General features: G+C 35.6%; 1 protein-coding gene across 4 annotated transcripts in view; it reads right to left on the reverse strand.

The window, feature by feature from the left end:
- The window catches only part of FucT6 (alpha-(1,6)-fucosyltransferase 8), an 86745-nt gene extending 71621 nt beyond the window's left edge, over positions 1-15124 (reverse strand). Inside the window, exons 1-3 of one of the 4 annotated variants that reach the window (XM_089092548.1) lie at positions 15070-15124; positions 8540-8633; positions 1742-2025 (exon numbers count right to left, since the gene is read on the reverse strand). In XM_089092548.1, coding sequence (XP_088948674.1) covers positions 1742-1998 — 257 coding nt within the window. In that variant the 5' untranslated portion in view covers positions 1999-2025; positions 8540-8633; positions 15070-15124. The remainder of the gene's footprint in view (positions 1-1741; positions 2026-8539; positions 8634-15069) is intronic. The other 3 variants (XM_089092549.1, XM_089092551.1, XM_089092550.1) reach the window with 3 other exon arrangements.
- Positions 15125-16159: the final 1035 nt, after the last annotated feature.

Below are 16159 nucleotides of genomic sequence, written 5' to 3' on the forward strand. Positions count from 1 at the left end.
AACACCTAATTACCAATTGGTTGTCAATTGGCATGACTGAAGTGATACAGATGTATCCATTGAAATGTTTACTGGTTTAATAGTAAAATTTGTGGGTGAGCCTTCATTATAGGGCATAGTTGACGGCCTCTTTTCCTGCAGCATGAATGCATGGAGAAAAAATGATTTTGCTTGTTGCACATAGGAGCATAGATCCTAACTTAGGTGGGAGAGTAAGACAACTTTTTCCTGAAAGAAGGGAGGGAGTGAATACACAAAATCTGTGTCTTTTACTCAGTGAGTCTTTTGATTTCTAGGGGATTCTTCCAGCTAATCTCAGCAGAGGAATTTTCCCTATTCTCCCACCTTGGGCCCGCTTTGATGCGATTTAAAACAATTAAACTATAATGTATGTGAAGGAGCAGTAAACAGGATCCTAATCGGGGGATCCTGCAAATGCAAATTATGGTCTGCTACAGTTGATGCATGTGATATGAACTAGGGCCCCTATGTAACACTGTAGGAGCTCAATCTTAAAGTATTTATAAAAACTGTCTTTCTAAACTATCTTCAACTGTCAAAAAGTAGATGAAACCAAAAACGGAAGAGAAACTAAAAATGAACAGTCAAATCAATCATAAAGATAACAGATACTGATATAGCAGAATAATTAATCCTAAGCAAATAAAAAACCAAAATAAATATTCTTATTTCTATAACTTTCTTGCATCAATACCCTAAAACAAACAAAATTCGGTATTTTTCAGCGTATATATGAATTAGTTCCTGATTCATAAATTAGTTGAGATAGGCTAAACCATTGTAGCAGTTGTTGAAATGCTCCAAAGATAGGATTTGCATACAAAGCAACTATACACCAACTATAGCACTATAAGATAGGATTTGCATACATAGCAACTATACACCAACTTAACGTCTTTGTTTGGGTTTATAATTCTACGGTTTTATTGAAAATCGAACATTTTGCTAGCCTTAGAAATAGCTTAAGGGTGGGTTTTAAAAGAAGGTTAAAATCTCTTTTTCCCTTAAAGGGAAATAAAAAGGAAAGGTCTTACCTTAAAAGACTTAAGAGAAATGGGAACTTCTTGAGAGGATGTAAAGAGGGAGGCTTTGAATAGATTGGGATGGAGGAGAAGCGTGTTTAGCTGTGCAGGTCTCAGGCGGCTCGGTGCTGGAGTGAGTTGTTAGTAGTAGTTAAAAGCTCTGTGAGTATATTATTAGAGAGTATTTTATACTTAGCAATTTTTTCTCTCAAGTGATCCCTCGTTTGTTTGTTTTTTCTCTTTTTTGTGAGAAAAAGGTAACTGTGCTTTTTTTAGAGGTTTTTTGAAGTGTCATGTCAAACTGAGTGAGGTTGAGCCACTCTATGTCTCATTTCTTTTTTCTTCTCTTCCCTTCTTTTTATAGCAACGTAAAACTTAGGTTTTCTTTTATTCTCAAAGAGTTTTTAGCCCAAACACATTTGCTTCTGGCAGTTGACCTATTTGTTTTCTTCATGTAGATAAAACTCGTGTTAAGTTAAATTAAAGCTAAAAATTTATTTAAAAGAAATTTTTTATGGCTTTTTAACTTCTTAAGTTTATAACTTCAAAATTAAGCTTTTAGACTTAGTAGGCTACACTTTAAAATAAGCCTACAATCATTTCAAGGAATGATATCAGATCACATAAGCCTTAATCATTCATAAATATTTCCCTCAAGAAAGATAGCAATTAAGTAACAGCTATATCTGAATTCTTACTTATTTCTGATATTCTTAATAAGCCGATGCAGATGCTCATTCTGTTTCCTCATATCACTTATTTCTTTTATTGCATTTTCAAGTCTTTCCATTGTCTTCAGGTGATCATATTTATCTTCTGATCTCACCGAGTGAGAATCATCTGAACTGCTCAACAGAGGTTTCACAAAGCAAAAGAAGACGAAGGCCCAACCAAGCAGCAGTACAACAACAAGTCGAAAAAAAACGGGGCCGTGAAAGCCCAAAAATTTGGCCATTCAATTGTCACATAAGAGTTTGCTAACCTAAATAAAAATAGGAAGTTTAAGTACTTTCCATTACTCCTATTATAATATATAACATAATTATACTACACTGTTTTATATATATTATATTCTACACATAATATTATTAATTATGATATTATTATATCTTAAATCATATCATACTATATATTAAACTATAAGAAAAACATGAGAACATCTACATTATGTCAGTAGTTACTTACAAACAGAATACACCACTAAGACAAGGATGAAGCAATCCCTAGGAATCTTAATAAATCCGAATAATTTTTTTATTAGTACATAGATTTTTTTGTCATGATTACACTTCCAGTTCATACACAACTTGTGGATAAACACTGACTGCACTAGGCCTAGTATTGTTTAAACTACTACTAATTACTACTAACAACACACTGCAGCACCAAGCCACCTGAGGCCAACACAGCTACGCATGTCCCTCCTCCATCCCAGTCTATTCAAAGCCTCCCTTTTTAGAACCTCCCAAGAAGTACTCATTTCCCTTAAATTTTTCCTTACGATATATTCCCGCCCTATTCGGGGACGGCCTGCTTTTTGTTTGGCCCTAGACAATTGCCCAAAAAGGATGACCTTGAACAATCAGTCTTCCCTCACCTGCAGAATTTGTCCTACCATCTCCACCTTTCTCTCATTATAGCCCTAGAAAGTGGGATTGACCCATATTTTTCATTCAGCTTACTGTTTGAGATATGGTCAGTCAGTCAGGTACCCATAAAATCTGTAGACAATATCTCTGGAAAACATCTAGCAAATCCTCCTCCGTTTTCCGGAGCGTCAAAGCTTTAGAACCATACATGACCAGTGTCATCACTGTAGCTTCCAATATTCCAATCTTGGTTTGGAAACTTATCTATCCTGTTCTTCTAAACTTTTTAAAATGTAAAAAAAAAACACCCCAAGACTTAGCTTTTCAACTTTTAAGATCTGCACTGCACCCACCATTTTTACTAATAATGCTACCTAGGTAAGATATAAGATATTTATTTATTTCAAAAAAATCTCTATCGCAAGCCCACAAAGGGCCGAATTCGGACTTCAAAGTCGACAATATTAATGGTTGCACTAAAACTGGCAAAAATGCAAAAAAAAAACAACAACAAAAAAGAAAAATTATAAGGAACAACCAGTTAAAAGTCAATAATTACACTGTAAAAAGTCAATTAAAAAAGTTAAAAAGATGAAAACATGTCAAACTCAACTTACACAAATACAAACCATAAAAAGAATTAAAAGGGACATAAAAAAAAGGGGGGGAAGCAGGTAAGTTAAGCTGTCCACTTAATTGATCTTCTTGTTACCCAACATCACTTCATTTATTCCTAGTTTTAGCTACTTGAAATTAATTTTCAAACCTATTCTTGCATGCTGATTTTGCAAAATCTCTAAAAACTCATTCACTTTGCAAATAGTTTCATCTAGGATGTTTGAATCATCAGTATAATCTAAGTCCATGGGAGTTATACTTCCCAGTTGATTCCGTTGTCTCCCATTGCCTTTGCTGTGCTCCTTAGAACAAAATCCATCAAAATGATCCATATAAATGGAGATAGGACGCAGCCCTGCTTCACTCCTGATTTAATATGAAACCAGCTACTAACCTCATTCCCTACCTTAACTGCAGCAATGTTATTCTTGTACATACCAATAATCCCTTTAATGCATTTATCTGGTATACCACACAAGAATGGGACCTTTGCTAAAGCTCTTCTATCAGATGAATCAAATGCCTGCTCATAATCTGTAAAACTGAGGACTAATAGGGGTTTAATGACTCAGGCACTTCTCAATTCAGACTCGTCCATGTTGGAGTGCCAAGGGTCTGGGGAACCCTAGGTCAAGAAAATTCCCATGACAAATTTATAAAAAAAATTGCTTCCAGAAATTATGTGCCAAGCGCTCTCGGTTTCAAGCAACGTGGTCCCGCTCCCTGGAATAGTGACGAGATCAAAAAGTAAGGGAGCTATTCCCAGTGAAATGAATCAACAGAAGGATAAAGTCCGAGCTTCTAGCTGGGGTTTGAGATCCATGAAGCGAGAATCAAAAAGACTAGTGATGGCTATAGAAATGAATTGCTACAAAGCAGACGTCCTTTGTCTGTTGGAGACTAGATTGACCAGTATGGTCTGAAGATACCATACCAGTATGTGATTCCGAATACTCCTATTTATTCCTCAACTCTGTTGCATATGATGGATCTGGCAACCATGGAGTCAGCTTTATGATTGGCCGCCGTGCGCAAATCACTCTTCTGGCATGGGATCCAGTGAATCCCAGAATAGCAAGACTACAACTGAAAGGAAGACTATCCAACATCTCTATGATTGCTGTCTACACCAACAAGAGTGGCAACAGATCCTGATAAGGACTGCTTCTAGACTAATCTGGACATTACGGTGCAGAAACGCCCCAAACGGGATTTCTTGATTCTAGCAGGTGATTGGAACTCCCATGTTGGCCCAAGAGACCCCCATGTTCGCAATATTGTTGGTTGGTTTACTTATGGACAGTGTTGCTCCAATGAGGTAAAATTACTCCAATTCGCGAGACCCTATAACCTTGTCATCACCAACACAAACCCTCTCAAAGCATAACTTGGCACTTGAACAATGGCTCCACAGCTGTCCAAATTGACCATATATTGATCTGTTAGCGTTGGTGCTCCCCAGACAAAGATTCTCGAGCTTACAGAGGAGCTTGCACAGGATCTAAATCTGGAAGTGATCACGCGCTTGTAGGTGCAAAGATACTCCTGAAGTTGAGCGTGAGGAAGAGACAACCCCTACAAAGGAAGATGGGAGTAGAGAAACTGAAAATTCAATCAGTGAAAGAAAACTTCTGCCTGAAGTTACAGAACTAGTTTACAGGCCTGACAGACTGTGATGAAAATCCAACCAGCCTGTGGAAACAACTCCAGAACACCACTGAAAAGGTGGCTGCCAAATTTAAAGTTTATGGTCCTACAAAGCTGAGAAAAAATATATCTCAGAGAAAACTGTAAAACTAATTGAGCCTAGATGACAGGCATCAAATGCATCAACCACAGTAAAAAAGTTATTACGTAAAAAGATAAAACCAGCTTATGTCATGACTGCCAGCAATTTTGGAATGAGGTAGCCCTAGATACGGAAAAGGCAGCCAGAAATAATACCATGAGAAGGTTAAATAGAACTCTTAAAGAAATAACTGGAAAAAAGTCACCTATCACTTAAAAGGCAATCAAGGTAAACTCGATTACTGCAGGAATCACTTTAAAAGACCAGTTTAATCCAAACACAGATGTGTAAGATGCATTGATGATACTGTCACCAACAGCTGAAAACCACCATACGAAATTGACAAGGCTTGACCTTCAACTTTAGAAATACTAAACGTTATTAAACAGCTGAAAGCCAATAAGTCACCTGCAAAAGATAGTATCCCTTCTAAGCTCTACAAGGCCTCACCACATGTTGTAGCAGAACAACTAGAACCCCTCTTCAGATTGATAAGGGAGAAGAGGACCTTCCTGTCTAATTGGAAAATATCAGTAATAATCCCAGTATCTAAAAAAGCGAACAAATGAGATAGCTGTAATTACGGAGGGATATCACTCATGGACTTGGCCACCAAAGCATTTGCAATGATTTTGCTCAAAAGGTTAAAGGAAGCAAGAGATGAGCAGAGGCATGAAAATCAGTGAGGATTTTGCAGTTGGAGAGGGTACACTGACCAGATCTTCCGTTTGTCTTATTCTATAACAGTGCAAACGCTACAGCCTCCCTATAATTAAAATGTTTCTGGGTGTTGCTGCTGCTTTCAACTCTGTAATCACATGAAAGCTTTTAGTGAATCATGGTAGAAGATGGTATGCCAGTTGAATTTATAGACCTACTGAAAGCCTACTAAGAGAATTGCAAAGCGACTGTAAGAGTCATTCATGAAGAAACTAAGCCCTTCAATGTGGATAGCAGTATAAAACAAGGATGCATATTGTCCCCTGTTTTGTTTGAATACTGTATAGATTGGGTTCTAGAAAGAACCCTCTCGAGTTTTGATTGTGTCGTTATGGGATTGGGCATTAATGAGTCTGAGCTGGTCTACGCGGACAACATTGTTGCTCTTGCTGCTGATCCAACAACTGCCCAAGAAATGCTAAATGAAATACCATATTTCTCTCAGCTGCTGGGTCAAAACCAAAGCCATATTTCTCTCAGATCAATACAGTCAAAACAAAAGTCATGGACCTAAATATACAGTTGGATGATTAGCTTGTGCTTTACAGTACAGACAGGAATTGGAGAAAATTTGATAGCTTCACCTATCTTGGTTTACCAATATACTCCTGTGGAGGCTGTGACCTTGATCAAATAGTTCATGGTAACAAACTGTAAGTAGGGATGGACCCAGCTCAATAGTAACCAAAACATTAAAAATTGGACTTTTGATATCAATAGATGCATCAAAAGAATCAGATTTTAATGCTGATTTCAAATATATACGTTTCATTAATTTTAGTCTTACCCATCAAAAGTTACGAGCCTGAGAATATTTGCCTTATTTTACAAAAAAGGGAGGAACACCCCATAAAAGTCATAGAATCTTAATGAAAATCACGCCATCAGATTCAGCGTATCAGAGAACCCTACTGTAGAAATTTCAAGCTCCTATCTGCAAAAATGTGGAATTCTGTATTTTTTGCCAGAAGAAACATCACAGATGTGTTTTTTTTTTCCCTGGAATGATTGTATCAACCCAGTGGTCCTAGAATATCGCAAGAGAGTTGATTTGAACGGAAATTAAAAGTTCCAGTGCCCTTTTTAAGTGACCAAAAAAATTGAATGGCAACTAGCCCCCCCATGCTTATTTTTTCCCAAAGTCACCCAATCAGTTTTGAGATAGCCATTTTGTTCAGCATAGTAAAAAAAAAATTAGTAACTATGTCTTTGAGGATGAATTATTCCAACATAGTTCCTGGGGGGAGGCCTGCAAGTTGTAAACTTTGCCCACTGTTTACATATGGTATTGGTTATTGGGAAGTATACAGACATTTTCAAGGGGGATTTTTTTCTGGTTTGGGGGTTGGGGGAGAAGATTGCATGGGAGGATATTTCCATGGAGGAATTTTTCATGGGGGAAGGGAATTTTCTGTGAAGGAGCACCAGATTTCCCAGCACTGCTTAAAAAACAATAAGAAATTAAATAATTTTTTTCAACTGAAAGTAAGGAGCAACATTAAAACTTAAAACAAACAGAAATCATTATGTATATGAGGGGGTTTGCCCCCTTGTCAATACATCATTCTTTACACTAAAGTTTTTTTAGTACTTTCAGAAAAGGTATTTATTCTAATTAAACCCTTTGTGATTCAGGGGTAATTCTTAAAGAATTGGAACAAATATCAAACTTTAGCATTAAGAGCAAGGTGTTGACATAAACCCTCATAAACCTAATAATTTCTGTTTTTTTTTAAGTTTTGATGTTACTCCTTACTTTCAGATGAAAAAACTTGTTTTTTTATTGAACGTACAGAAGAGAATCAACTATGCCCAAGCCATTTTCTCTGACTTTTGCCACCATTTGTGGAATGGACAGGAGATCAGTTTGAAGACAAAAATTTGATTCTATAAAGTGGCTGTTAGATCTGTTCTATTCTATGCAGTTGAGAGTTGACCACTAAAGGCACTTCAACTCCATAATTTGGAAGTATTTGACCAGTGCTCTTATTCAATACCCAGACAGAATCTCAAATGCTGATGTGCATCACCACTGCTGTAACATCCTGCCCAAAGCTGTGATTGTTAAACACAGAACACTCTGTTAGCTTGGCCCTGCCCTGGGAAGACCCAATCACCATATCATAAAGAAAGTGCTTCTAGCTTTTCCTCTGTCAGATTAGCACAGATGTCTGGGCAGTCAACTGAAAAATTGGAGAACAACTGTCAAAAACGACCTCAATACTATTGGTGGATGTCTTAAGTTAGGCAGAAAGTGGGAGACCTGCTGGCTCCAGTTTAACTAAGAACTAGCACAAGATTGCAACAAATGAGAGTCTACCATAAGGAGTCTTCTAGATGCTGAGCAAGGCACTCAGGCCTGGTCCTGTAGCAGGTACAAGTAAGTAAGTATTGTAGGCCTGTTCCTATTTTTAACTTGAACAAGTCTGGATTGACTATTCCCTCTCAATTTAACATGCCAGTACAATATTCTACTATTAAGCCATCTGGCTGCATCTACCATAACTTCAGCAATTTTATCCATGGCCTGAACTTCACATATCCTTAATTCATATTTTAATGTTTTCTCCACTTTCTTTAAATTCCTCTTATTTTCATATGATCTATCACTCAAACAATTCTTGTACAAGACCATCCTTCTCTATTAAACATAAAGCATTTTCACTAATATTCCTAGCTGCATTTCTAACTTTCTTCTTTAAGACAGCATTAGGAACTTCACAAACTATTTTTCTACAATTATTCCATCCATTTTCTACATTGTCAGATTTTAAACTCACCAGGTTAAAATTCAACTGTTCCTGGAAAGTTTCTCTCAGGTTTTCTTCCTGGAGTCTACCAGTACCATAGCTTCCCAGAAGGTAGTTACCCTTCCTAAAATTGAGCTTTAGATTAATCCTAGACACTACTTGATGGCAATCTTTACTTTTAACATCAATAAAAGCACTCCCATATACCCTATTATCTAGAACTGGATATTAGTAATTACCAAACCAGTAAGCCTTTTCAGTGAATTTTAATCCCTGCAAAGCTAGTTAGATTTTGCAATATTTGGCAAATGATTATAGTTCCTGATCTGAATAAAATTATTACTCAGCATTTCAATAAGTGAAAGATAACCCTATGATAATAATTATTGAATTATTTTGAATAATTCATTATTTTTTGAGCTAAGACTATTGAATTTAGATGTATTCTTCTGAGATAGGTATGCTAATTTTTCAAAAAATTAGCATTAGGCATTGATTTTGTTTAAGAGGTCTAAAAAGGTGCCATAGAGGGCACTTGTCCCTATTAGGTTTTCCCCCCTCCCTAGATTTTAGAAACACCTTTTAGAATGGTATTTTCATTGAAAAGGGCCTATTTTTACTTATTTTTTCATTGAAAAGAACCCATAAAAAATGCTTAATATTTTAAAGTACTAAAAGTCAATAGTAGAGCCTAATCTTGGAAAAAAGATCCCAAACTCAGAACAAAGTATAGAAATCACTGAACACTCAATCTTGGACCAATTTAATTAGAAAAGTGTGGCAAAAAAGATTTGTCAAAATTTACATGTTGAAAAACAAAATTTTCCAAAATCATAGTCAGCCAATCCTAACTGTCTAAACCAACATACATAACATTCAAGATTAAAAGCCTGTTGTACTTGTTTAGGATAGAATCACAATCAAGATATTTGTCTGAGGTTAGGCACAGTCCTGGTGTTGGGGGTCTTGCCCTAGATCTATTTCTCAAGGTTTCACTTTTGTAACACAAAGTTTGTGAAAGGTCATCAAGCCATTTGGAAGAGGAAGGAGTGGATGTAGGTACTTCACCCCCAATGTTTTCGGCCAGTTGGTAAAAAGATTTCAGAAGTTCAAATTTTGTTTTCTTATCATAAGCAGTGCTATTGCACTGCTAAGTAAAGAACAATGTTGGCACAATGTATCTTTTTTATTTATATTTTTTTTTTTTTTAGACCAGGGGACTTTGTATAGAAGGAGTTGTTGTAGAAACTTCAAAAAGGGCTCATTTGATTAGAAATTGCAAGTTCTAGTGTCCATTTCAATAGTCAGATGTGATTGTAGGGCAACCAGCCTCCACCCCTGCCAATCATTTTCCAAAGTACATCCAATCCAAATTTTAAGATAGCCATTTTGTTCAGTGTTTTTGAAAGGTTCAGTAATAATGTCTTTGAAGATTACAAGCCCCCCCCCCCACACACAGTCATCAGGGCAAGGGTTGTAAGTTATGCCCTGGGGGCATAATAGGTTTTTACAGAAAGGGTGGTTGTATAAGCTTTGGAGAGGGCTCATTGGGTTAGTAATCAGAAGTTCTAGTGCCCTTTTTAAGAGTCAAAGTGATCAAAGGACAACTACACCCTTCCTCCACACATCATATTTTCCTGAAATACATCTGATAGAAGTTTTTAGACAGCCATTTTATTCAGAATAGTCCAAAGTTCATATAACAAGGCTTTTGGCGTCTTTGAAGCAACCCCCCAGAGCCTGGGGGCAAGGGTTGTAAGTTATTCCCTGTGGGCATTTAAGGTTTTTTACAAAAGGGATGGTTGTATAAACTTTAGAGTAGGCTCATTTGGTTGAAAATGTTCTAGCTCCATTTTAAGAGTCAAAAGTGATAAAAGGCAACTATCCCCCCTGGCTACCCCTCTTTTCACCAAACACATGTCACTGAAATTGCAGAATAGAAATTTTGATGAAAATAGTCCAAAGAACAACCACCAGGGGTGACACAAACCCATAGAGTCCTGGAGCAAGAGTTGTAAGTTATGCCCTGGGGGGCATATAAGGTTTTCACGGCATGGGCAGTCATGTAGACTTAAGATGGGGCTCATTTGATTTGAAATTGAAAGTTTTAGTGCCTTTTTAAAGAGTCAAAAGTGATCTGAGAGCAAACAGCCCCCCTATACCCATCATTTCCCTAAACACATCAAATAAAAAATTTGAGATAAAAAAAAATTTCAATGTAATTGAGGAGTCTGGGAAATATGTCTTTGAGGATGACCATCCCCACAGCCCTCAAGGCATGGATTGTATGTTATGCCCTGGGGCATATAAGGTTTTTTTTATAAAAAGGGTGGTTGTATATACTTTGCAGGGGTCTAATTGGATTCATAATCAAAATTTCTAGTGCTCTTTTTAAGAGTCAAAGTGATCAGAGGGCAGCTATCTCCCCATGGTGTTTTCCTGAAATGCATCCAATAGAAATTTTGAGATAGCCATTTTATTCAAAATAGTCCAAAGATCATATTAAAAGGCTTTAAAGGTTGATACAAACTGCTAGAGCACAGGGGCAAGGGTTATAAGTTATGCCCCAGGGGCATTTTAAGTTCTTATGAAAAGGATAGTATATGAACTTTAGAGGTGGCTCATTTGGTTGAAAATTTGAAGCTCTAGTTTGCTTTTTAAGAGTCAAAAGTGATTTGAGAGCAACCAGACCCCCCCCCCCCCCCCATGTCAATCTTTTCCCAAAACAAACATCTACACAAGGTTTTTAGACATTTTTTTTACAGTATTGTTTAAAAGTTCAGCAAATTATGTGTTTAGAAATGTCAACCCCTTCCCCTCCCAAGGCCTTGTGGCAAAAGCTGTAAATTAGGCAATGTGTTCATTGGTTACATATGGCATATGTTACTGACAAAAGATATACATGTTTGACTTCTACTTTCCCAAACTACAAAGGGCATTAAGGTGAGTCTTTCAGGGAATGCTGAACTAAATCAAAACATGTTATGTGTATATAAGGTATCAAAAGGGCATAGCTAAGGAATGACTGAGTATATTAATTTGGAACTTTAACAAAATGATAAGTAAGATGATCAGTTGACCAAAAAGGCAATATTTGCATGCTACTTCTACTAAAACTACAAATGCTTCTACTGCCACCACCACTACTTATACTAATATGACTACTATTAATATTACTGCAGCAATTACTACTAATGCTGACAACACTGAAAAAAACATTGAGGGGAAAGTCGAACTAAATCATAACATACTATGTGTATACAGATTGCTGATACAGGCATATTAGCAATTTTTTTTTTAAACAGCCCTTATATCTTCTCAAGGCCAGAATTTGCACTTTACTGAAAAAAAAAAAAATGAATGTGCATTCTCAGTTTAATAAACATATGCTGATATTTATTCCTTAAAATCTTAATACTTTTTTTATTTTTGAAAGTTATAAAAGTGAAAATATTAAATTTCTTTGTTTTAGTAAAGTGTAAATTATGTTCTGACCTTGAGAAGGCATAGGGGTTGTGACCTAATCATGTTAATTTCTACTTGTTTTGAGTTTGACTCAGTTATTTATTGAAATTACTGTTTGTTTTGGGTTTCATTTCTTTATTGATCCTAATTTGTGGTAGTTTTGCACTTGGTAGATTATTTGTTCCCAGCTGACTGACCATATTTAAAACAATAGGCTATACAAAAAATGTGGGTCATTACTGCTCTCTAGGGCTATAATGAAAGAAAGGTTGAGGTGGCTAGGGCATGTTGTGTAGATGAAGGATGACAGATTGCCAAAGATTGTTCTTTTTGGCCAACCATCCAGGGCTAAACAGAAAGCAGGCCATCCTTGTCTGGGGTGGGAGGACATCATAAAGAAAGATTTAAAGGAAATGGGAACTTCATGAGCAGGTGTAAAGAGAGAGGCTTTGAATAGAATGGGATGGAGGAGGAGCAAGCGTAGCTGTGTTGGCCTCAGGTGGCTTGGTGCTGCAGTGAGTTGTTAGTAGTAGTAGATTATTTGATTCTATTTTTGCTCATTTTTTGTTTAATGGAGTTCTTTACTTTTCTTGGAAAAACTTAATTTATGAGAAGTTTTTTTTAATTAATTAGGGAAATAGGCTGATGGAAATATATAATCAAAATTGTTGAAAGAAGATCAGTCTCAGTCTGTGAAACAAAAAATGAAGCATTTTCAATAGCAATGAAACACCTCAAAATGACATCAGAGCAAAACTGACATTATTTCTGAGGTTTTTTTTTACCTCTTTTTAAGAATTTCTACAAATTTATTTTCAAAATAACATTTTACTAGCCTATTAAGACTAAAGAAAATAATAACTATCAGCCTATTCCTGAATCAGCTGAAATGGCAATTTCTTCTTGTTAACCAGTTTTATTTAGAAATATAGGCTACAGTAAAATTCTACTTTAGCTAATTTCATCTTGGAAAGGGGTTAAGTTAGGAAACTGAAACTTTCAGGGATGGGTCTACAGGCTAATGTATGTCCTGGGAAGGTATTTTCAAGAACCCACCTCCACTCCTTCTCCCTTTAGAGGGTCCTGAAATTTGCCTATATGACAGGTCTATATACCTATTGAAATTTTGACAAAATAATATTTTACCTTAATTTTAAGTTATCAGTTTCCTGTTCTCTGGCTTTAGTCAGAGAACAGGAAACTGTTCTCTGGCCCCACAGTTAACTATAAAAAGTAGAACAGGTGCAAGGGTACCATTAGAGACAGTGGAATCAGAAAAAGACCTTGGAATCATTATTGACTCTCAGCTCAAGTTTCATAACCATACAAACAAAATAGTTTCAAAGGCCTCTCAACTCACTGGTCTCATTAGGTGGAGCTTCAAGCATCTCAACCAGCAGACCATTGTAAAGCTGTACAAAGGGTTAGTAAGACCTACTATTGAGTATGGTAATATTATATGTGGGCCTCACTGTAAAACAGACTCAGCCAAGATAGAAAAAATTCAAAGACACGCCACAAAGCTTCTTCCAGGCTTCAAAGAGAGGTTACAGAAGCTGCAACTTCCAACACTCAAGTAAAGAAGAAAAAGAGGAGACCAAATCCAGAAGTACAAAATGAAAAACAAGTTTAAAAAACTCAGCTTCGAAAATTACTTTCAACTCCCAAAACACAGACTACACAAGGTCACTCGGTAAAGGTGCTCAAGCCACATGCTCTAAATAAATCAATAGCCAATGTCTGCAGTGTAGTAGCTGTAGACAACTGGAACAGTCTTCCAAAAAGTGTTGTTTAAGCAGACACCCTTGACATATTCAAAAATGGATTTAACCGATTCTAGAAAGAACACATGTAAACACAAAACTCTTAAACATCTGACTTTATTGACTTAAAACTGTTAACACACAGGAAGCCAAAAAATACGCCACACTTCACTCACAAACACTTATCATGGAAACCTGCAGAATTTCAGATAGCCAAGTATCAGAGAAACAAGACTTGATGAACCAACTGACAGCCATCTAGAGAGTGCCATAACAGGGATGTTTCCCTAAAGGCACTAAGGATCCTGTAAGTTAGTTCTGAAAATGCAATTCCTGTTATTTGGGTAGAATTTTTTTCAAAATTTAGGAAATGTATTTGCATATCTTTAAAATTATATAGATTGGGATTTAACAAAGTTGTGAATCTGAAAACAATTTTTTGTACTCTATTAAGCAGATCTATTTTGCAAGGTTTTGCTTTTATAACACACAAATTTTTAAAGGTCAGGACCATCAAGAGGGAGAATGAACAGAGGTAGGTACTTGAAAATAATGAAAATAAAGGTACTTGAAATGAATAAAATTCATTTCCAACAAAAATGATTGGTAAATATCTACCAAATCATATTATTGACTTATGCATAAAGTGAATTTACCACTTGATGCCTTTTTTTTTGCTGTTTACAAATGTAATAATCATTTCTATTGGAAATTAATTCAGCCCCCCCCCCCCCCTATATATGCCAATTAAGGGTATATATTTCTAAATTAGGGGGGGGGGGGGTTCAAATTTTGTTTCTGATGTAAATGGGAGGTAAGTCTAAACTTTGCCAACACCCCCCCCCTAATGTAGAAATATATACCCTGAATTGGCATATATGGGGGGGGCTGAAATTCATTTCCGATAGAAATGATTATTATATTTGTAATATAATATAATATAATTATTATATTTATAATCAGCATAAAAAAAGGCATTGAATGGTATGTTCACTTTAGTTGTTACTCAATAATATGATTTGGTAAAAATTTACCCACAAATTTAATACTTGGAAAGAGCATGGCCTAAAATAAGGAATCTGATGATGCTAGCTAGGCTACTTTTACTTTATTAACATGTTTCCTTCTGTGGAGCTACTGGTGTAGAATTCAAACTTTCCTAAAGGGAGAGGTAAAACTTGGGAACTCCTTCCTGGGCTGTTAGACCCATTCTTGAAACTTTCATTCCCAAGGCTCAACAATTATCTTATTAAATAAGATACAAAAAGCCACTATCATCAACTGATCTTTTAGTCAAAGCCAAAAAATGCTCTTATCAGTTTTTATTCTTACAATTTAGTACCAGTTCTTTATAAATTAGCCTAGTTTGAACTCATTTAAATTTTTTAATAAAATTCTCTTTTTGGATTACTTCTTTGTGAAATCAGTGTTATACAAGAACCAGTGTTACAAACATTCAAAGATTAATTTTCACCAGCTCATAAAAATTTCCGAAAAAATACCATAGGGTTAAAAGAAGAAGTAGTAGAACCCTTTTCTAGCTCAAGGATCAATATAAAAAATGAAACGAATACAGACTTTTAGTGGAATGATTTTAGTGGAATACTATTAAATACTTTGAATCCAGAATTGCAAGGCTCTAGGTTAACATCGAAATCTGTTTGCGAAAGTTTAGGAAATCTGTGGGCCATATTCTTTTTTCCATCTATATTTGAAAATTGTATCCTTTTATTTCATACTACCTTTTGATAAATGTACCTTTTATTTATTATCGAAAAATTTTTTTTCCAAGGATTTTGCTTTATTTTTTATAATTTCAACAAGAAGAACAATGAAAATCACCTCAATAAATGAGATTACTGAAGAGTATTAATGAACACAAATTGACAGTTGAATATATGTTTATATTCATTCCTGAAAATCTCAGCAATTTCAGATATAAGAAAGTTATAAGCAAAAGAGCACTGTAAATGTATTTTGTTATCAGTAAAATGCAAATGACGTTTTGGTCTTTAAAATGCTTTAGCCCTGCTTCTGTTCGTTTTAAGTTAGACCCATTTGTTTAAAGTAGCCTCTTTTCGTTTTGGGCTTGATTATTACTTCTGCTCGTCTTTGGTTTAACGTAGTGCTTTGATTTTTATTCACAACATTTCTTTTGTTGTAAACATTTAAAAAAATTATCTCTATTTTATTTTAACTGACATTGTTTTTCATTGGTTAAACTCGATAAGGATCCCCCTATTCATTGGGTCTTATCCAATTAGAAATCTTGCTTCGCCTTTCTTTCAAAATAATGAAAATTAACTTTAAGCTTAAGCCTGAACGAGAATTTAGTCAAGACATCAGAATTTGGGAATTACGGTTTTAATTCTAAATAAATAAATAATAAACAAATAATTTTAAATAAATAATTAAATAAATT

This window comes from Artemia sp. Qi Xiang Cuo, chromosome 7 (genome assembly GCF_049724085.1).
Source record: "Artemia sp. Qi Xiang Cuo chromosome 7, ASM4972408v1, whole genome shotgun sequence".
Lineage (NCBI taxonomy): Eukaryota > Metazoa > Arthropoda > Branchiopoda > Anostraca > Artemiidae > Artemia > Artemia sp. Qi Xiang Cuo.